The sequence below is a fragment of the Pyricularia pennisetigena genome (assembly GCF_004337985.1).
Source record: "Pyricularia pennisetigena strain Br36 chromosome Unknown Pyricularia_pennisetigena_Br36_Scf_14, whole genome shotgun sequence".
Classification (NCBI taxonomy): domain Eukaryota; kingdom Fungi; phylum Ascomycota; class Sordariomycetes; order Magnaporthales; family Pyriculariaceae; genus Pyricularia; species Pyricularia pennisetigena.
Window position 1 is genome coordinate 95,085 of NW_021940926.1, and position 21,847 is coordinate 116,931.

At 49.5% G+C, this 21,847-nt stretch overlaps 1 protein-coding gene across 1 annotated transcript; it reads left to right on the forward strand.

Annotated features, from left to right (window-relative positions):
- Positions 1–20,109: 20,109 nt before the first annotated feature.
- PpBr36_11302 (uncharacterized protein) lies at positions 20,110–21,601 on the forward strand (the record flags this gene model as incomplete). The annotated part of the gene is made up of 2 exons (XM_029898405.1): positions 20,110–20,441; positions 21,523–21,601. The coding sequence occupies 2 exons, from the start codon at positions 20,110–20,112 to the stop codon at positions 21,599–21,601; spliced, it is 411 nt and encodes a 136-aa protein (XP_029743425.1).
- Between the last annotated feature and the right edge of the window lie 246 nt (positions 21,602–21,847).

Sequence of the window (21,847 nt, forward strand, 5' to 3'; positions counted from 1 at the left end):
TAGCTTGCCAAAACGGGGCTCGCAAAATACTTTGTTACAATATAGCGTACAGCCCTAAACCCCAGGCCCAATTCTCTCCCTAACTTTTAAATTATAGCGTGACCAATATATAAACCAATATGGTGGTACTCAAGCTTTGCTGCTATGTAGTTTGGAGGTGTAGCTGGTATGGAGCAGGCTGTGATTAAGTGTGGTGTGCTTTCACTTTTCAATTCTGCAGGTATTCCTTTTTTAAAGTCTACTTTTACAACGTCCCATTTAAAGCTACTGATTGCAAACACGTTCAGCTTACTCGAAAGCTGTCTTTTGCGCTGAACCGCGTATCGCATTGGAAGACGCGGTGGGCTGGTGGCTAATTTTATATTCGAAGCGTTTAAAGGGCATTTGGAGCAGGTTTTGATAATTGTCTGGGGCTCGTCTGCTGCGCGGGTTTGGTGCTTTATTGAGACCATTCGGATCCACACGCGAGGTACATTTGTTGTGATGTGAGTGCATTGTATATAATAACAAGGGAAATTTCTGTGGAGAGTAAAGTACAAATGAAATTGGGTGAATAAGTGATTGTGTTGGTGTGTTTTGAGCCTGTAGTAGCCCCATGGTTGTTGCGTCTATAAAATAAAGAATTTCAATAACTGGTTGGGTGTGTAGCGACGCGACTTTGTCGCACGGCTTTACACAAACCCTCGTATTAAGATGGAGTTTGCGCAAAGTGTAGAGTTTAGGGAGCTTTTCAGTTCCACCAGGTGTAATAGAGTCTCGCTGGGCTATTTGAATGCTACACAGACGGCTATGGCTGTGCACTGGAACAAGGTGAGAGTGGATAAAAACGAGGTATCGAGATTGTGTATCCTTTAAAGGAGTTCGGTAAAATGTACTAGCTTTACAACAGATTTGTAAAGTTGGGTGTAATTGTAGCTTTTCCGAGCACAACGTTTCAGACATTTAAAGAACGCATTCAGCACGCTTTATCTCACGGCACAGTAAAAGAGGGAAGGAGTTTCCGGACATTTCCATTTCCATTACCTGCGCTTAGAGGACTCCCCCCCCAGTCAGCGAAGTGGTCTCTGATTTTTTATGCGGCCGGCGGGAGTGAAGCCGCCGTACATCCACGATTGGAAGGCAGCGGCAAAGGTTGTTAGGATGTGAAAAGGTTATGAGTTGGTAGGCTTGGGGATGAACGGTTGCGAGGAGAGGGGTTTGGTGCCATAATACCGACCTGCCATCACGCCCAAAGGTCCGAAACCAAGGACAGAAAATAAAAGCATAATAATAGCAAAGATGATAACCCAGGCAAATATAATTGGCCACACATTTACCAAATAAGCAAATATCCCTTTTATTAGAATTGAGCACATGAATGTGGAATGAAGGATTAGGATTGAATGCAAATTTACGAGGTTGAACGACAAAATTACGGGCAGTTTGGATGGATAGGTGGATGAAATTAGGACTGCAATATTGGGCAGCAAATGGAGAGAAATTAGAATCACTAACAGAGTATACACAATGAGTGCGGAGGAAGTGATTGGAAAATTACAAATAGGAATAATTTAAAATGCGCAAATCGAGTACTGCAGGTCTTCTGCGGCGATTAGAAACTAGGAGCGAGTTGGAACCAAGTGGGGTTTACGTCCAGGTGTTTGAGCGAATTTCTAAGACATAGTGGAGGACGGGGTAAAACGGAACAGGTGTTGGAATTGTGATTGATGGTAAAGCCGAAGTGGATCCGGTAATTGTGAGGAATTTATACGACATTGTTGCGGCGATAAGGGAGGACTTTGAATAGACACAGAGTTAGTAGAAGAAAATACCCTTTTCGAACCCAGTATAAAACTATCAAACCAATCCTTTCAATCATTATGTACTGATGTGCTTCTGCCAATCGTATAGTGTAGTATCATTTATATTAATTAAAAAATGTAGTATCGGGGCATTGCGAGGCTATGCATGGGACATCACAGGCATACATTAACGTAAATAATATGTTGAATTTGTGCCCAATCGCAAGGCCTTGGATAAGGACTGTAATGCGGGAGGTGTACCGCTTTCCAGAAAAAAATGTCTTCAACCTTTACTAGGTTGCACGGCAGCCGCCTTGAAGTGGCAATTCCGGCTCCGATTCATCCAGCTACCCGACACTCGACGTGCGCTTTATATTAGCTTTTGCTATTTAGTAAATTTGCTATCTCGCGTAAAGGTACCAAACCTATCTTCTTATAGGATTGCAGTTGCAAATTACCACGTTTTCAATCCCCCACGGAGCGGGGTAAAATAAGCGACACATTGTCGAAGCCGTGTATTTTGTCGTTGTCGGGTGTCCTGATTTGCTTTCTGATTGGAGATGGTCTGGCACGAAAATCGTTGACGCCAACGAGCCAGTCGAGCATAGGTGGTGGGGGAGCGGAAATTTACCAAAACAGATTGTTAAGAATGGAGGATGATAGGCTGGCCTTTAACACCTGCATAAGTTCAATTTGATATGCCCGGTTTTCGGCAAATTCCCTGTCAAAGCAGAGTAAAAGGGGAACTAGTAATTCGAAAAGTAAGTTTGCGCGGTCGGGATTCCTGTAAATATAATGCGAACAAAAGTTAATGGGTACTACGCTTGGGAGTTTTCACATGTATTTACCTGCATGTTCCGTTATTCCTTAACTCTCGGCATTTATAAGAAGAACCTGTGGACAAGGCAAGAAAGACAGCTGTCTGGTTTCGGGCTGTCATCGATACCTTTTAGTAGACCAAGATTCGTTATTTTCAGGTACCGTTTGCACCGATTGTGCATCAGAGGCCATGGGGTCCTGATAAAATCGTTGTAATTTACAAGTGGCTCAAGCCTCTTGGGATGGTGTGGGGAATTCTTTCGGTCAAATACTGCTGGGTTAACCCCCAACTGCTATCGGTAAGCAACAGCGCTGGACTCGGCTTTTTAAAAGATCCGACGTTGTGGAAAGGCTGAACTTTCCTTTTCCATTATGGCTTTGCAACAGCCCTTCGTTTGATTTTCAAATCCCAAAGCGGAGGATCCTCGGCTCCTATGCGGAATCCTGTACCAGTTGAGAGGCCATAGTATGAAAGTGTTTCAATATCCCAATGCAGAATGCAAGTAGGGAGGGGGCCGAGCTCCGCAGCGAAACAGGCTATAGCCCGTTGCCTCTGTTAAAATAGCAGTCAGATACTAGCTTAAAATTAAGGTCCGATTATAATGACGTGTGCAAAGGCTCAAGGGCATACAAAGGTTGTTATCGTCTTTGTTTATCCGATGGCAATAATGGACTGACAGTGTTATTTTCGGAACACAAATTGCTTTGTAATGCATTAATTATATGCGTAAGCATTAAATGTGGTGTGCAGGTAAATTGGAACCCAAACGTCCACCATTATTTAATCAAAAGTGTCGGGCCTTTTGCATGTCGACGGATAATCGGTCGTTTTGCACTTTTGACAACATTGGGGTTCTCTTTCCCTCCATTTTGCACCGAATGTAATCCTGAAAAATTGTCGAGGTTTTCAATCAGTTAAACCTGCTATTAAAAACACAAACAGACAATAGAACGGCCAAATTTTCATACAATTTACAAACACTATAACAAATGTCGGAAGCACATTGGCTTACTGGCGCCGCCCACAAACGCTTTGTTCTTGCTACATGTCTGCTCTATTTGATTAATTATGTACGAGGCCAGCCAGCAGTATACAGTTTGGATTTACATCCGCATGACAGCAACTGGAGATTTGAAAAGCTTCCGAAAAGACTCCTAGCTCTTTTGCCCTAATATGCTTTATTTTAAGAGTAGGCCGAAATATAGCCTCAGCGGTCTGCTTGGAACAAGGCCATCCGACTGGGAATGTTTTGCGTTTTGCACCGAATTTTGGCGTCCCACCCGACCTTGTCGACGAGCTTCAGCAAATTTTCCACAATTTGACCGCTGTTTTTCAAAAGGTGAACAATTTTAATCAATTTTTGGCCCATAAAACGTTAACATTGACAAATGTGCAAAAAAGTCGGTTAAGGACGGAAAGTTTCAAATTTTACTCGAGATTATCATTTTGACTCGAGACCAGATTTGGTCGCTTTCAAAAAAGCTTTATGATCCAAAACAATACACGCTACTATCCAACGAAAAATCTCTGCGTTAGAAACAGACGAAACGTACCTGGAGGACAGCGAAAAAGCCCATTTTTAACAATGTATTGCCATCCTTCCATTTCTAATATCACTCAACTCCGATGCAACGCCTGTTCAGCTCGTTCCGCATATAATATGGGCGGTCCAAAAGCGATGGATTTGTTTAGAGCAGACAAACATTGTTTTGCTCCGAAAAGGAAGAGTTGCCCCACTGGTTTAAACATATATATAAGCTCGCGCGATACCATTTAGCAACGAAAACTATGGTTAAACTCGCCAACAAAACCTAACATTTTTACATCCATTTTTGTCGAGGTTGTAAAAGTTTCGGAACAGCAGCGCCTTTTTTGGCGAACGATACCACGGCCCTCAGCGCAATTTTACAAAGGTTGACCAAAAAAAACCTGAATCGCTTATCAGAACGCTTGGCCAGATTTGGTTCACGGATAATCCAGAGGCTCGACTTGGCAAAGCGAAACGTTTTATTATCACAGTCCATGCTGAAGTACAGCTTTTCACATTTTACGATCGTTATCCAAACCTTACACCACGCCTCTTGTTTATATGCACAAACAAAAAGGTTTGCTTCCTCTGTTACAATTTCTTGTCCCGTCACCCACTAGCTGTTGGGCTGTTAACCAATCATTAAAAGCTGTATCCAACTTGGATGCCAGTTCCATGCTCGTCTACGGTGTGAAAAAGGCATAAAACCCTGTTTTGGGACTTTGCTCGCAATTTGGAAGAAACGATTCTCCTCGACCTGGAAATGAAATTTGGCGTTCGGCGACCGGTTTATATGGAGTATACTATAAACGTGCCTGGATTAAGGGGGAGCGAACGGGCTGGTTTATACCAATTTAACGCACTCCATATTGCTAAAACATAGGTCCAACCCGGGGTAGTTGCTCGAACGTTGGTGGATGGACACATGCCATTTATACCTGGGCGGGAGGGTTACAAGAGCTCTAGAACCTGACGATGTTAGTCCCTGTAAATCCCAAACTTCGTGCATGCGAGCGGTCAAATTGAAGCCAGGGTGGAAACCTTTTGCTACGAAAAAATGCATCCAATAACACCGCTCCTATTGTATAAATCCATCAAACCATGTCCTCGTCCAACTAAAGACAATAACGAAGCTGGTGTTTTTCTTAAATACATTGCAATTTAATGCGGCCTTTTTCGGTATTGCAAGAGGTATCGCAATCGCAATTTAAACAAAAAAAGCTCGGATAGGCATATAGAAATGGTGCCTTTACCCCTCGTTCAATACCAATAGGAATCATTTATATATAATGCCATACAAATTTAACGCCTCCAAAAATTCACATCTACGACCTAGGCATTTGTCCACCAAACATCGGCAACACGTCCAAGGCGTCGTTGGCCTCGGCCCTCCGTCCGCTGCCAAACTGTTCATTAACAAACTGAGAACCGGCTGTGGCCCAACCCAGGCCGAATTAGCAAAAGGTTATATGCCCTTCAAAAGATTTGGCAGCCGCAACGTTGCAACTAATAACAAGCATCCTCCACATTCATGGGTCAGACCCACCTTTGTTAGCGATTCACACCCAAACACACCAATAAGCTTAACAGCTGAAGAATTTTCGCCCTCCGGGCGCCGGTCGTCATGGCCTCACCAGAGGTCTCAAACCGCCGCGCGCGCCCGCAGAGCACGCCGCAGGCTTTTCCGCAGGGCCAGGCCGAGTCGGAACACGTATCTCTCGACACGCGCACCGCTAACGCGCCTGAGCCGGCCGGCCGCGGAAGGTACTCCAGCCTCCCGGCCCTGGCCATCAAAACACTGCAACAGGAGCTGGAAAACGTGGAAACAGTCGGCAGCTGGCTCGAAGAGGTTTTTGCAGCCAAGCTCGAAAGCTTACAGGCCCCGGAGGACGCCGCGCTTAGGAGAATTGTTCTCGAACTTGACGATGTGATCAGCGGCTGGTTCCTCAGTCGCACCCTCCCTGAAAAAGAGCGTTCGCGCTCTCCGTCGCGTTCGCCGACCAGTTCCAGCGAAAGGCGCAGCATCTTAATTACAAGGACGGGCACGGCGTCGTCGGCCTCTAAAGGCAAAGGCACGCCCATTAACAAATCGGTCACATGGGCCGAGCGAGCCGCCACGCCACCAGCGGCGGCCCCAATGCGAATTTTAACCCCGGCCACGCGCTCGTACCCGATACGTACGACGCCCGGCAATGCACCTGACAGTTCCGCAGCTCCCTTCCAATCGGGCCGGAACCGCTCCCAAGCCCTGAAGCGTTTGACAGAACAACCGTCCAACCGCATCCTGATCCGCGTAAATGACAAATTGCGGATGGTGACGAGGGAGCCATACGCGGTAACCACCAAATTGGCCGAATTGGTCTCGGTGCCACACAGTGAAATCCCAAACGCCAAACGTACCCCCACGGGCTGGGGTGTTACGGTGGCCTCTGAGGAAACACGGCAAAAGCTCCTCAACCCCAGCGCGGTCAAGGCCATTATGGACGCATTGGACGCGCGGGAAGTCACTGTCCCGACAACCTGGCACACATACGCCGTCTCTGGAGTGCCCCGAACGCTCAATTGCCTGGACGGAAGAAAGGACGTACATGATGTAATCCAGGAGGAGATTACCGTGGCAGCAGGCCAGCAGCCAGTCAACTGGCACATTTCCAGGCATGGATACGACCCGCATACGGCTGAGGGCACGTGGATAGTGTCTTTCCTCCAACCCGTAAAGCCTTTTCAGCTTTTTGGGGTGTCGGGGCGTGCGCGGAAGGTTGAAAAGTCACGCAAAATTACACACCACCACGATGGCTGCCAGGGATATTGCGAAATACGTCGCTGCGTACGGCAAGCGCGTTGCGGCATATGTGGTGAAGCAAAACATGCGACAGAGGAAGAGCCGTGCAAGGCAGCCCCCAAATGCGTTAACTGCCACGGCCATTTCCCATCCGGACATGAGAACTGCCCTGCCCGACCTTTGGTGGTAAATGGGAAGCTTGAACGACCTTCACAGCGTAAACTAAAGGGGATCCGCAGAATCGGACGTGCCAACCGTGCCGCGATTATCAACGACCGGGCTGAGGCGGCCCGCCGAAAGCCAGCACCTGCAATCCCGGTCCTAAGCACCTCATCGCAGCATTCGCAAACCTCGAGCTCCCGATCGAGCATTTCAAACAAAAGAGCGCGGCCATGCGAGGCGGCAGGGGCGGACATCCGCAACTTCCTGCAGGCTGAACAGGAACGCGTGCAAGACGAAATCGTTTGGGCAGCCGAAATAGAGGAGGACGCAGCGGCTGCCGAACCTTGCCCCGCTGATGTGATAGACTTGGAAGCAACCCATCGATTGATATGACGAAATATTCGCTCGGCAACATGCAGCGGGAACGCCTCGACGTAGTTTGGGCCAACGTAGGCAAAAGGATGGGTGTGCATCTGAGCCTGTTGGAGTTATGCCACCAGAGAGAAGTGGACCTGGTTAACGTCCAAGAGCCATGGTGCGGGCTAAAGACGACTACACAAACGCACCCGGGCTATGATGTCTTTGCGCCAGTGGACGAATGGCACGCGAGCACTTACGAAGCCATGACTGGGCTCCGGCCCCGGGTGCTCACCTACGTCAAGAAGGGGGCAGCCCTAGGGGCCGCACAACGACGGTTACCGCAGGGCCAAAATACGCGGGACGTACTTTGGCTCGAAATTAACGGAATATTGTTTATTAACGTATATAGGGCTCCGGGTACTGAGGCCGCGCTGGAAATGGTATGCAATACCGTGCCAAATGGACCCACGGTGATAGGCGGCGATTTTAACGTAGCGGCTGCTGCATACCAGCCAGGCCGCACAGACGCACGCGGAGGGGATCAACTGACGGCATGGGCGCAAGCCCAGGGCATGCATTTTACAGGAAATATCGGCGTGCCCACCCACCGCGACGGGGGTTTACTGGATATGGTTTTTTCCAACCTCCCCAGCACGGTAACTGTGGTTGACAGCAGTCTTTACACAGGCTCCGACCACGAATCTCTTTATACCACGCTGCGGACGCGCGGCGTCCCCCGCCCGGAGGCGGTCAACGTCTCAGTTAGGGACGACCGGCTACCAAAGTTCGCGGAGCTACTTGCTTTTGGCATGCAAGATATGCCGGACCCGGGATCCGCGGCCGATGGCTACGCATTGGACGCGTGGGTAGCTGAATTTACAACTTTATGGGAGCAAGTGACGTGGGTCGTGGGTACGCCGGCGGGAAAAAGGGGCAGCTCGGCTCCCTGGTGGACCGAAAACTGCCAACGGCTTTGGGCCGAATTTCAGCGGGTTAAGCGGAGCGCTGTAAATAGGGCAAACGCCTCTGCCGAGGAGAAAGCTTACACGAAAGGGGTGCGGGCCGCGAAGCGGGAGTACTGGAGGCACCGGATCGACCAACTGCGCGACGATAAGGATTTGTGGAACATGGTGGGCTGGCTGGGAGCCGGACCACGCCTCCGGTCCCCGCCGCTGGTTATTAACGGCGAGCAAGTGAGCGAGCCTTTAGCAAAAGCGGAAGCACTGCAACGGGAGGTGCTTGGCCGATTTTCGGCGGAGGATGACCTGCAGGGAGACCCCTTGGAGGCCTGGTCGCCGGACGAGGCTAAAATCCCTTGGGACACCCAGGTTAGTGCGGAAGAGGCGGAGCGCTCCTGCATTGGGGTTACGAGCACGTCCCCGGGCATCGACGGAATGACCGTCCGGCTACTAAAAGCCGGATGGGCTTCGTTGGCCGAGCCGGTGCGCAGGCTCTACCAACGTTGCCTGGAACTCGGACATTTCCCAGCGCCTTGGAAGAAGGCCGAAGTCGCGATGCTACCGAAAACGGGGAAGAAAGACCGGAGCAGCGTTCGATCCTGGCGGCCTATAGCCCTCCTCTCCTGCATCGGAAAAGGCCTCGAGAGGCTCGTTGCACGCCGGATAGCTTGGGCCATACACGACAACGGGCTCCTTAGCTGCACCCACGGCGGTGCCCTACCCAAACGATCGGCGACGGATCTGGTTTGTGCCCTCGCCCACGATATCGAGCAGGCTTTAGCTCGCGGGGAGGAAGTCACCCTTGTCGCATGCGACGTCCAAGGCGCCTTCGACGCCCTCCTCCATGGGCGATTGATACGGAAAATGCGGAGCCTCGGGTTTAGTAAAATGCTCCTTAGGTTCGTGATTAACTTTTTAAGCGGCCGCCAGGCCCGAGTCCGGCTGGAGGGTACGACCACGGGCTTTAGGCGGCTTGGGTGCGGCACCCCGCAAGGGTCTCCCCTTTCCCCGATCCTATATATGCTATATCTGGCGTACCTCGTCAAAAACGGTGCGAAGTGGCGGCTGGCATACGCAGACGACGTGCTTACATGGAAATCGTCACCCTCGTTGGAGGAGAACGTACGTTGGCTGGAAGATAAACTCCGGGATATGCACGAAATTGCGGCGGAAGAGAAAATCCATTTTGCAGCGGAAAAGACAGAGGTGATCCATATCACTAAGAAAAGGCACGGTCGCAACCCGGAAATCCGGATTAATGGTAGAACGGTTACCCCGGTCCAACTACCGGGCGGTCGACGCGGACAAAGCGCCTCCGGGGCCGAGCGTTACCCGGGCATGCGTTGGCTTGGCTTTTGGTTCAGCCGACGGCTAGACGGGCGCCGCCACGTGGCCGAAAGGGCTGCCAAAGCAATGGCGGTCGCTGCTCACCTCAAAAGCTTTGGGGCAGTAAGATACGGACCGCCTGCGGCTGCACTTCGCAAGGCAGCGGTGGCATGCGTGGGTTCCTCGGCCACCTACGCAGCCGAGGCATGGTACAACCCAGCGCACAAGCAAAGAGGACTCCTCAAAGCACTGAACAAACCGCTGGTTTTAGCGGCACGGGCAATCCTCCCGGCGTATAAAACCACCCCCTCGTCCACTGTTCTCAGGGACGCAGGACTACCCTCGGCCCGCGTCGCGCTGGCCTACACCCGCCTGAAATACGGCGCCCGACTAAGGCTCGCGGACAAGGGGCACCCCCTTGTCAGCCGCCTGCGTGAAACAGCTCGTGCCCGCAACTCGGGCCATTCGGCCACGACCCTGCAAACGGCTGCGCAACTTCTCCCGCGGATCCGGAGACTAGAGTTGCGCGCACCTCGCAATGCCCCGGATTCTCGCACTGACCCCACCGGAGGAGTCCCAAAAGAGGAAGCGGCCCGCCGCTTTATCGAATGGCTGGACATGGTATCACCTGACGATATCGTGGTATATACGGATGGTTCGGAAAAACACGAAAATAACTGCGTCCAAATAGGGTACGGATGGGCCGCTTTTAGGGCGGGCCTGGAATTTGCCGCAGGCTCCGCATCTATTACGCCGGAAAGCCACGTTTTCGACGCCGAGGCGATTGGCGCCCTAAGAGGGCTACAGGCGGCAGCCAAGGCCCAGCCAGGCGCCCGGATCTGGATTTGTGTGGACAGCACCTCGGTTATTTGGGGTCTTAGAGGCGACGCGCCGCGTTCGTCCCAATGGGCCTTTTTGGAGTTCCATGACCTTGTCGATCTACTCCGAAAACAAGGTACCGAGGTTCGGGTCCGTTGGTGCCCTGGGCACCAGGGAATCCCGGGAAACGACCGGGCTGACGAGCTGGCCAAGGCCGGCTCTGCCGGACCGCCGGACCCAGACCCGAGGGCTCAGCAAACCACGTATAGCGGTGCCGGCACGGTCCTCAGAACCATTCTTTCGAATATAGAGAAGGACTGGTGGCGTAAAGAACTTTGTGAACGGTCCCCCGCATATAGGGAATGGAAATTCCAATACACACCGAGAAAGGAGCCCGAGGAACTGCGTTTGCCAAGACCCCTACTGGGCCATTATTTGGCCATGAGGACCGGCCACGGCGATTTCAAAGCCTACCATGACCGTTTCAACCACCAGGATGCAAACACCTCGTGTGCCTGGTGCTGGAAGCGGACCTCCCCTGAACACCCGGTGCACTGCCGCTTTTCGCGGGCGGTGTGGAGAAACTGGCCGTGGCCTGATAACGAGCGGCCGGTCGGGCCGCCAGACCGCGGCCAACGCCGCAAATTCTTCCAGACAAGCCTCGGGCAACCGAAAAGCTTTGAGGCGTTTTCGATAGCCACCAACTATTTCAGCGCCCGCCCCAGAGCGGCCCGCCAGCGCCCCGCGCGCCACGAACGCACTTTACGCCTAGGGACACCGATCGTAAGCGACTCGAACTCAGACGAGGAATAGACTTATTGCCTTTTCACCCATACTTCACGGCACAAGCCGACAGACGAACCCTCCGTGCACCTCAGGCACGGGGTCGCGTCAGTGAACTAACCCCCCTAAGCAGGACCGGGCCCGAACCCGGTCAGGCACGATCCGCCTCTGCCCTCCTTGTCTTCCCCCTGTGTAGATAAAGAAGATAGAACGCGCGCCGAGATACCCCTCGGGAGGTTGCTAACGGCCGGCTAACAAGCCGGGCCGAGCCCGGCGTTAAATAATACTACTACTACTACTACTACTACTACTTGCAACTAATAAGTCTATTAGCAGGTACCAGCGCGTTTGTCGAGTCGTCCGGTTTGGGCAAAGGGGCCACACAGCCATCTTTTACCGGGTGGATGTTTAACACAATTTAAACGACAATATGCAAGAATACAACGCCACCTACACTTTGGACGTGAACCTAATAAGCCACGGCTACCCTTAAAGTCCATAAATAATAGGATGGGGTTACCGCCTTATCCTTCCATTCGTACATTGCAGGTTTCCCAGCCATAGCAGCACCAATAACAGCCACGACCAAATCCTAATGGTTTAGGAAACTCGGGGGGTTCCGACTCAAAAATTTGGTGGTCCGGATGCTTCCTGTTATCACCATGCATTATTTATCCTGTCCGAACATGCCCATTCCTTGTCACATCCTTGGAACCGATTATAAAGGCCATTCTACAAACAAGGGGTGACGCATATCCTGAAATACATGAGCCGCAAATAATTGGCCAACAATCAAAACGACTATTCCTGGCAAAAATTACAGGCCACAATACCTAAAACCTTTAACCCAGTTGGTTAATGCTTTGAAGGGGGCCCGTATTTCCACAAGAACGGTCGATGAGCTACCTGGACAGCCTCAGACGATTTATTATTATGAGGCTCAGGAGGCCAAGATGGGCCCAAACTGACTCACTTTTGCCAATACACAGTTGGCCTCTCCTAAATTCCAACAGCTCGTAAGGCGGCAAATAGGCGTTGGGGTGCAAGGTGCGAGAAGAAACATGTTCGCTGTCGAATGTTGTCAAGGCCGCTGTAATGGAAGCTGTATCGTTGCTTTCGTCGACGGGCCCGAATTAGCCGCAAGTCGATGCCTTGCACATAAGTACTTGAGCAAGGAACAGGCCACGCGAAGATTTGTTAATTTCGCCTTAAATAACTTCTACTGCATTCCCAAGTTTTCCTGCTTTTCCTCATCGAATACAAATTATCGTCGGCATAAATTCTGCATCAAACATTACACAGGAAGCGACTCCTTTTAATTCCAAATGTAGGGTTGATGTGCAGGGCAACACAGTCTGCAGTAGGCGGTAGGACAGATTGCCCCTGTTATACAACTCCGTAGGACGGCCTGTTGAATGGAGGACATGTACCGTATATGGTGGCATTATTTTGTTGGCTGTTTGCAGGAGCAACTTTAGGTTGGGGGCTTTGTCTGGTCCAATAACACAAATAGTTTTTAATCTACGCCATTGCATTAAACTGGATTTTACTACATGAATTTTCGACAATTTGCAAGGCGTCAGCCGATCAAAACTGCAGAGCTTCGTCGCTTTATTTTCCTATGCGCTTCAAACGCCCTACAGCATTATACAACATACATACTTTTTGTCCGACAAAAACTGGGGATCTCAAATGGTGGATTATTCGCGGCCTGGCGTTTGGGAAGAGGGAAAGCGAAGGGAGAGGACGCCGTGCAGGTGGCGTGGTTGCATTGGGCGCGCCAGCGTGGCTCGGTTCCGGACATGACCAGGCAGGCCATGGACGATAAACCTAAGGTTGTCAGAAAACGGGGCGAGACTTTTGACCTCCGGGCCTGACACAAATTTCACAACACGGCTGGACTTGTATACGGTGGGTTGCTTTTTGCCGACTAAAATTGGACCTGAGTTGCCGTACCTGTCCTTTACCTTGAAGGGGCGCCTTGGTAAGGATCCTTGCTGCCGGGATATACAGTAAATTTTTCACATCTTTGACCATCCATAGGACGGCATCCATCCAATTGGCTCTGCTTCTGCAAATTGGTATTTGCAAATTCGAATTGATAGGAACGCTACTTTACCTATTAAAGACCTTGGTGGCCTGGATGTTTCCCGTTGTTATAATGCACCATTTACCCTATTCGCACATACCTCCTTTATTACATTTTTGGTGGCCATCGCAAAATTCATCCATTATAGTTGTTCGCAACACGCTTTGCTTGGCAAAACGCTGTTTGAAATAAATTCATGACTAAACTTCAACTTTCTAGACTAGCGGTTTAATCGTCATTATGTTCCGCGCATTAAAATTAGTCCTATTTTGTTAGCCAAAGCCTGCGAAATGTGCCCCTGGATAGGCCGTATTGCTGTTGTGCGCTCGGCACGATAACAACACCCAAATAGCTTCAACAGTAAAAGTGATCAATGGGAGCTGCGTATTGTAGTCCCGGCTGCTCCCTTTAACCGTAATGTACAAATCACCCCTTTTTCCCGTAATTTATCATCTTTTCAACATCACGACTCAACCAAACCCGTGCCGTAAGTCGTTTGTGTGCTCGCTGTAATCTCCTGGGAGTATATTGTTAGCTGACACGTCTTCCAAATGTTTGGACCAAGATTCCCTGGCCTTGTTAGCGCGGTTCGCGCCCTTTTCGACCTTATTCCCGCATCCAGAAACGCTGACGATTCCGGTTTTCCGCCCACTACCGCTGCCGCCCCTGCCCGCTGCTCGCTCGTCCCGCCGCGGAAAAGGAAGAGGCAAAGCGGGCAATTTTGCGGCTCGTTCAAGCCTTGTTTTGGTTTGTCGTTACTCCCTGCGCTCGCGCCCTGACCATCTTTTCTCTATCGCGTTGCACCCAGCCCTCCACACGCATTTGCAACGCGTTTGTATATATCAACTTTCCAAAGCATTGTTTGGGTGCTTTTTTGTCATGGCATCCGCTGGATTATCTGATCCGTGGATCCATTTAATCGTAAGTATTGCGCCCTTGGTATAACCCATTATCAACCTGTCCTCTGTAATAGTGCTTACTGCACTATCTTTTGCGGTTTGACTGGAACTCAGCTCCCTGGAGCTTTGTTTCCTCGGTAGCAATGAACTTTGCACTACCCAAATTTCAGCGCGCGATCCGTCTACAGGCCAACTGTCCCAAAAGGCCGCTCTTTGTGATGAATGAGCACGAGTCGTACTCAGACATTGTACAGTTCAACTGCTCCTTGTGGTGACGTTGGTAAGTCCCATTGTGTAACGGTGATTAACTCCTTCCGAAGTCGCACTAGCACGTTCCGCAGTAGTTGGCTTTTGAATAGTGTGTATGCCTGGTTAATGTTCCTGATTACAAGTTGTAATCCGTACTCCCGTATTATGTTGGGCGATAACCACGATCAACGTTGGTTGCAACGTATAATGGCGGGAATTTGCGTCAACAGGCTTTGTTCGTATTTGCAATTGCCACGATTTCAAGGGGCGTTCCGGGATTTTTCGGGTGCTCGGTTTCTGGCCTACAGAACTGTTTTTAGGAGCCATTGCTACCGCATTCCTGTCTATAATCTCCTACGCTCGCCCAAACGGTACATAATATTTCCGATTCTACCAACGGCCCAGTGGGGTGACTTTCCCTTCTTTTGGCAAAAGTGGCAAATTTGATTGATCATTTCGATCCCCTCCTTCAAACCTCATCAAGTACGTTATCGTAGTACGCCTTCAAGCGGCCCACGTCCTTTCATAATACCAAAACAGAGTATTCTTTTCTATGACGTGAAACGTAATCTTCCCTATTGGTGTAGGGTTATCCACAGCTCCAATAGAGCTGACAGCATGCCCCTAACCGAATCGGATATATGTTTCGCCTGCTCTTTGTCGGTCAATAGAAAGATTAGCAAGTCGTTTCAGCAGGGCCACAGATTGGGTAAAACAGGCCGTGGAGTGCTCTGCACAGCCCCTGTATCTGGGAGGAATCCCTCCCATTTAATATTGTTCTATAGTACGTGTGATCTCCACCATCAATCGTTCCGTCGCTTGGAATCGTTAGTATAGGTGACAAATCTGTGCTTGAACGATTCGTGTCCGCTAGGAAAAACGCTCCTTGGGTGGTTAAAAAATAACTTGTTGTAACGAAAGCGACATTTTCGGCTTTTTAATTGCTCGATTCGTCGGTGGTTGGGTCTGGATTTAGCTGCCTATCCCTTCCATTTTTTCCTCGATGTTCAGCAGGAACGCAGTAAGCAGTATATTCCTTTGTCCGCTCTTTTTAATTTTGCGTTGTCGAATACCCTGGCTCTCTCTCTCTCGTAAACAAAGTGTTTCCATGTCTGCAATTTGTCTATTGCAAATGTAGCATTTGCCGTTTGTTTGGGTCTCGGGTCTTTGGCTTTGTCTTTACTGGGTACCACTCCTTATAGTCTGTTGTGCGGTTCTGCTGTCTACCATCCATTGCCCTTTCGCCTTTAACTTTGCTTTTATAGCTATAATCGGAAGCAACCGACTACTCGATCCTCAAAAGTCTTCCGTGGTAAACTCAAATCTCTTGGTTCAGGTTGCTAACGGGGGCAGTTTCTCACACGGCGAGGTCGTTTTTGTTGGGGTAAAAAAGTCTATGTTTGCTGGGCGCCATACCGTACAATCGACCTTTAGGATCATTTGTTTGCCCTTCCCTACGTCCCATATTATGTCCTTCCTAACAACGTTTCTAACTGTGGTTCATCCGAAATGGCCTTGTTGGTTAATGACTGTCTGCTTTCGTGGAGCATTCTTTTGGTACATCATCCCGTGGTGTTGCGATTGGGTGCTGTAGCGTATTTGCGTTGTATCTCTGGTCTCCGTTTTCGGTTTAGGGTTTGTCGTGTTACAAGGGGTTCGTATAGTTTCGTGCAGATCTGCGCCCCCAGCGTGTGGGAGATTAATACAATCCTTCGTCGTTCTAATCTGGCGATCCACGCCCTCCAATCGTAATCTAGCCACCAATCTCCTTAATATCTTCATCGAATGCTCCTTAAACATTAATTTTGTATTCCACCAAATAGTCTCTAAAAGCTCGTACGAACTGTTTATTGCCTATCTCAAAATCCTCCTCAATCTATTCGTTAATCTATGCAATAAAATGATCAAATAGAGCATCTCCTTTTCGACGTATTGGCTGCCTCCTGAACTCGCATTTTTTCATAACGATCCATGCGCCCGTTACTTTAAACTATTGTCACTTTTTCGGGCTGCTCGGATAAATCTTTGGTTGGGTTGTCGATAAACTCGATGTCTATATTGTTAATGTCAATTTTCAATAACCCCCGCATCTATGATTCCTCGTTGGAACAGCTTATTTTTTTCATTTTAAAATTTATTCGTATTCGTACCCTCTTTCCTAGTTAATGCCGTGCTAAGTCTGTTTTTGCCGTAATCCGACATGGCGTTGTCCGCAGTTCCGGTATCGCCGTTTTGCAATAGGGGCTTTTGTGACTAGCGGTATAGTCTGGGTGGGAAAGGTTTCTTAAATCCTAGGCCGTAATGCTACAGTCGATGCTTTCGGAAACTCATATAATATTAATCCAAAAATCCTAAACTGTTTGAACAATACGGTGTCTTTTGGTGTTACAGTACTCGTTACAATGGTTCCTTCTATAAATAACGGGTTGCAAGGCGTACGAGGAAAAAACGACGAGTTTCCCTAAAACAGGGTAAACTTCCTCCGCATAACTTATTGGGAAAGGCTGTGGGTTTCACAGGAGGTCGTCCTGGCAAAAGAATTTGTCATACAATGCAGCAGGATTTTAATGACGGCGGATTGCTGGGCAAAGGATGCGGAAATGGGGACGGTTGTGGAAATGGTCCAAGCTTTGCTGCAAACCAAAGTCTATATAATGGCCAGACTTGGGTACCGGTCTGGTAATTGCCGGGTTGCCCTATTTTCCAGGCGACATTTATCAATAGATTTTTGGGCTTTTATTCGATGCTATTTTAACGGCCCAACATTTGACTGAAAAACCATGTAACTGTCCAGACTACCATTTATTGCCCATAACAGTCCATTCGCCCGCAGTAGCCGACGGCCCAGGACGTCGCTCTTTCAATACCAAGCAACTAGGCATTAGCGTTGCGCTGCCTCGATGCCAAACTACCGGTTGGCCCGTTTTGTCCATGTCGTTTAGCTTCATGTGTAGCCCGCATCTCTTGTCAGCGTATTTGCTGTGCGGAACTGCTTGTCGTTCAACTTTAGCGTCATCCGGACTTTGAATCGAAAAGCTTTGGAATCGCTCGGAACCGACGTCCCTTCCAATGTCGACCAACGGCACATGTCATATCTGGCCTCGTAACGCGCTGAGGTAGCCGAACCTGGATCACGGGGATTACGGCTCCCGGTGGCCATGGTGTTTTGACGGGGTTCAAATCTCCCTTCTGGTACTTTTCCATCTTGTTAATATACTTTTTTGGTACAACCAACTCTCGTGTGCGTTGCGCGTTACGCACCTTCGGCATACCCAAAAGACCTGCTTCACCCATTGCGGTGATCTCAAAGTTGACCTTGATTTCGTCGGCGATACCATCGATTTCTGCGCGCGTTGTGGCTGCTATATCTGCAGGTTGTAAACTGCCACGATGGCGAAAAAGAGCCGTGTTGAGGTCGAGTGTGCCACTGCGGCGTATGTAGCCGCCTTGTCTTGTTTAAAGTTGCCGCAGATTACCCAACGTGCCTTCATCTCCCCAAGGACAGATCCTCCGGGTATATTACGTATTGTTATATCGTCATGGTGCCTTGTCATCATTTCGTCCTCATGGAATTCCTAAAACTAAACCAAGTTTGGGTAAATCCTCCAACACACAGCGACATGCTTTCGCCCTTTGCATCTTCCAAGACGAATGGGAGCAACCCCCCGTCTTTGCCTGGAGATGGATGCTTTTACCCCATGCTTTTCACATAGTTCGGCAGGTCTGCCCTTCTCTGGTCTGCGAAATGCCTCGTATTATTGGATTCTCTGGTCGGCAGCCAAACTCTTTCCCATAACTCCGGATTCTAGGAGGTGGCGAAACTCATTACCGCTTTAACTGCGCCGTCGCCCGACCCGCCGGGCCAACGTATTACTATACACCAACTTCACCGAGCCAAAACTTTCCGCCGAGCAGGTGGCGCAAATTGAGGATGTTGACAGCTGCAGCTTGTGGACCGACAATATCAAAAACTCGCTGCTTCTCCTTAGCGGCCTTTTTACTGGCGGCATCCTCGGGCTTTTTCAGACAAAAGTTTGGCGCGTTAATTAGGACCTTGACCCGGAATTGAGGCCGTGCCATATAAAATTCTGCCGTTGCGTACAGGTATATACCCGAAGTATTTATCCAAAACTGTTGTTTGATCCACAGCCAAATCCTATTCCCCACGTGATACAGATTCATGCACAGAATTTTGTCAGCGGATTCGAGCCACGTGACCAAGGCCAAACAGTAGTTTAAAAATCTGCGGGGACAACTGCCCAGCTGCTCCACCATAAAACAAAACAGGAAAACAACAAGCAGACGGATCCTCATAAACTGCCAGCTGGTGCCAACTGGCGAAAGCGTGCGTTAATTCGGGTTGGGCTAAGCCTTGGTCATAGGTCTGACCGAATTCTATCTTGTAGGTAAATTTTTGGGTCCTCATGCGGATAAAAATGATCCGGAGATCATACGCCCACCAGAGTCCCCCTCCTGAGTGCCCAAGGACCCCTGGACCACTGAGGAGACCTAGTTAAAGCATAAACAAAAGAAATAACAAAAAGAAGAAAACCCCAACTCAGTGGCCCAATTTAATAACGACAGCTGACAATTAGAATTGAAGAACCTCCTCCTCGCTCTCCTCGTCAGTGAGATCCACTGGATCATCCTTTGTCACCACCTTCCTCCTTTTTGACCTGGACTCCCTTGGTCGCCATCTCTCTGATTTTTGAAAGCGTGTCCTCAACCTTCTCGAGTTTGACCTTGGTTGCTTCCAACTTTTCCTCCGCATTTTTCAAAACGGCTTTTTTTCGTCAGGAAAAGCGAATTGATCGTCGCCAGGCTCTCCTTATCAATCATATACTCACTGTCGCTAATTTTTCGCAGTGAGATTGCTTTCTCTTCTCCAAACTCCCATTTGGTCTTTTTGGTCACGCAACCAACGGATGCATCGTGGGGCTTGGACAGTTTTCTGGATCGATTAATCGGTTTGCTTTTCGCTCTCTCGAATAACTTGTTGGGTGGCAGGAGCAAACTTTGCGATCGATGGAAACTTTTTTTAATATTTGTCCAGCACCAGCACTCTTTATCCAAATCTCCCCTATTTGTGGGGTTTTCCATCAACCAAAACCTTTATATACAATCCCAAAATTGTATACAAAGCTCAGAATACCGGGCGCTTTTATGCCGGCTCAATCTTACACCGAGGGCCAAGGTGTTTCAACGACAATATTTTTTTATTGGGCAGAGAACCTGACCGACCCGCTGACTTTTTGGCCTTTTTTTGTATACAAACGTCTCGATTCGAATGCCGGGATGGTCCAAGGATGAAGGATCTGCCCAGGAAACGCATACCTGGTTATCGCTCGATAAATAACGTTTATATTCCAGTAAATAATGCAGACGGAATTAATACCGTGCCCAATTGCCATCCAAAACTCGGTTGTCTCTGTTTGTTTAGGATATAAAAAGTCGACTTCTCCTCATCTTTGCTGTACAAGATGAAAAAGTCTCGACTCACCAGAGAAGACGGAAAAGAACAAAGCAGACCGCCGCAACTTTACAAAATCGCAATGCAACACAATGTAAACCAAATAACCCCTCAAAGGTCGACCAGCATTAGACAAAAACACCGGGGCTGCAAATTCCCCACCGTGCAAAATTCTCGCCACCCTCGCCATCCTCCTCGGCCTCGGAGCCGCCCAATTCACTTCCGAATGCGACAAACCCAGCTCTTCAGCGCGCCGCGCTACGCCTACGACCGTTTCATCGACGCCATTCCCGACGGCGAGTGGGAAGACGAGGACGGCATCGGCTTCGGTAGCAACATGGACGGCAGCCTGGTCTGCGCCAGCACGAGCGGCTCCATCACGGGCGAACGCGCGCGCGAAATGCTCCGCCAGGGGTACGACGACTGCGAATTGGGGACTCAGGCAACCACGCCGGCGAGGGCCATTTCTGGCAGTACCTGGTCGTGGATGAAACACGAGAATACTGGCCGGCGGTGGGCCCTGCCCCGGCATTTTTGGCGACACTTTTGCCAGTTGGCACCGGTTGACAGCATTACGTTAATTCGTCTGTTGTTTTTCTTGATTTGTTTGATGGCGGGAGCAGCTGGGGACTATTTTTCGGTCGTGAAAGATTGACCCGTACTATTTGATTTTGTTTTTGAACCACGAAAACGGCGATCCAGAGAGTCGACATAACGACTACACTACCTATTTTGACAAAGACTCTACGACCCTGTCCGAAAAAGAGCACGACTATCGTCATCACCTACGTGACGACACGACCTACTAAAACCTACTACAACAAACCCTATCGATTGACCGATCCCACGGATCATCACCCTCATCACCCTCATCGACCACTCTAATCCCGACCGATCCGCTCGAAAGCACCCATCCGAGGCGCACCTTCCCTATTTGCGAGATTAATTCTTCAAAACTCTGACTGGCTTAGGTGAGGACAATGGTAGCTCCTGCTCTTTCCCTTCTGGAAGGTGCGGCCCCATGCATCCAGTTTTTGAACTGGGCGAACGTTCCGGTCACGGGAGCCTAAAATGGCTTTTCCCAACGAGGGTAGGGTTGGGACGAACCGTTAATTTGGGTGTTGCAGTTGGAGGGATGTCCGCCACGTTGTAAAGGTTAACTTTGCGGTCGGGTCTGTCCTTTGTTTCCTGGACGTAGAGGTTTTGACAATCCAGTGTTGCATTATTTGCGTGCGGGTAACACGGTAGCTACAAAGTTCGAGAAGAGGTTTGAAGTTGGGGGAAGGAGGGGAGGAAATGACAAGATGTAAATAGCACGATAACCTTGCGCGTTGCGGTTGAACGGACCACATATAACTTGCGCAATTGTTCGAAACGGTTTGTGTAGTCAAAGGTGAAACCTGCGAGGAAGAAAAGCTAACTGCTTATGGGCATTGCGAAATGGGGCGTGCTGATGGAATTTACCATAATTGTTAACCTAAATATTATCGCAAAGGCCGGTCAATGACGGTCAGGTTGGGCCGGTGCCTGCTTACGCAGTACAAATGTACAGGCTGCTGCTTCTGCTGCTCTAGATATGTTTACGGCGCGGCGGGGGTGCGAACAAGTGGCTGCGACGGCTCGGATGGGGTGAACGTCGTATATTATCATTTTTGGTGAAAATCGCAAACACGACGGAATTGACAATTCAACATAACACAAATTAACAGGCGGTGGTTGAGGATTAGGTGCTGCAATCGGTTTTACACGCTGCTCCGTCAGCGGCAGCCATTTCTGCCATTCGAGCCTTGCTGGTCCACGGAGGCCAGGGTTCGTAAAGA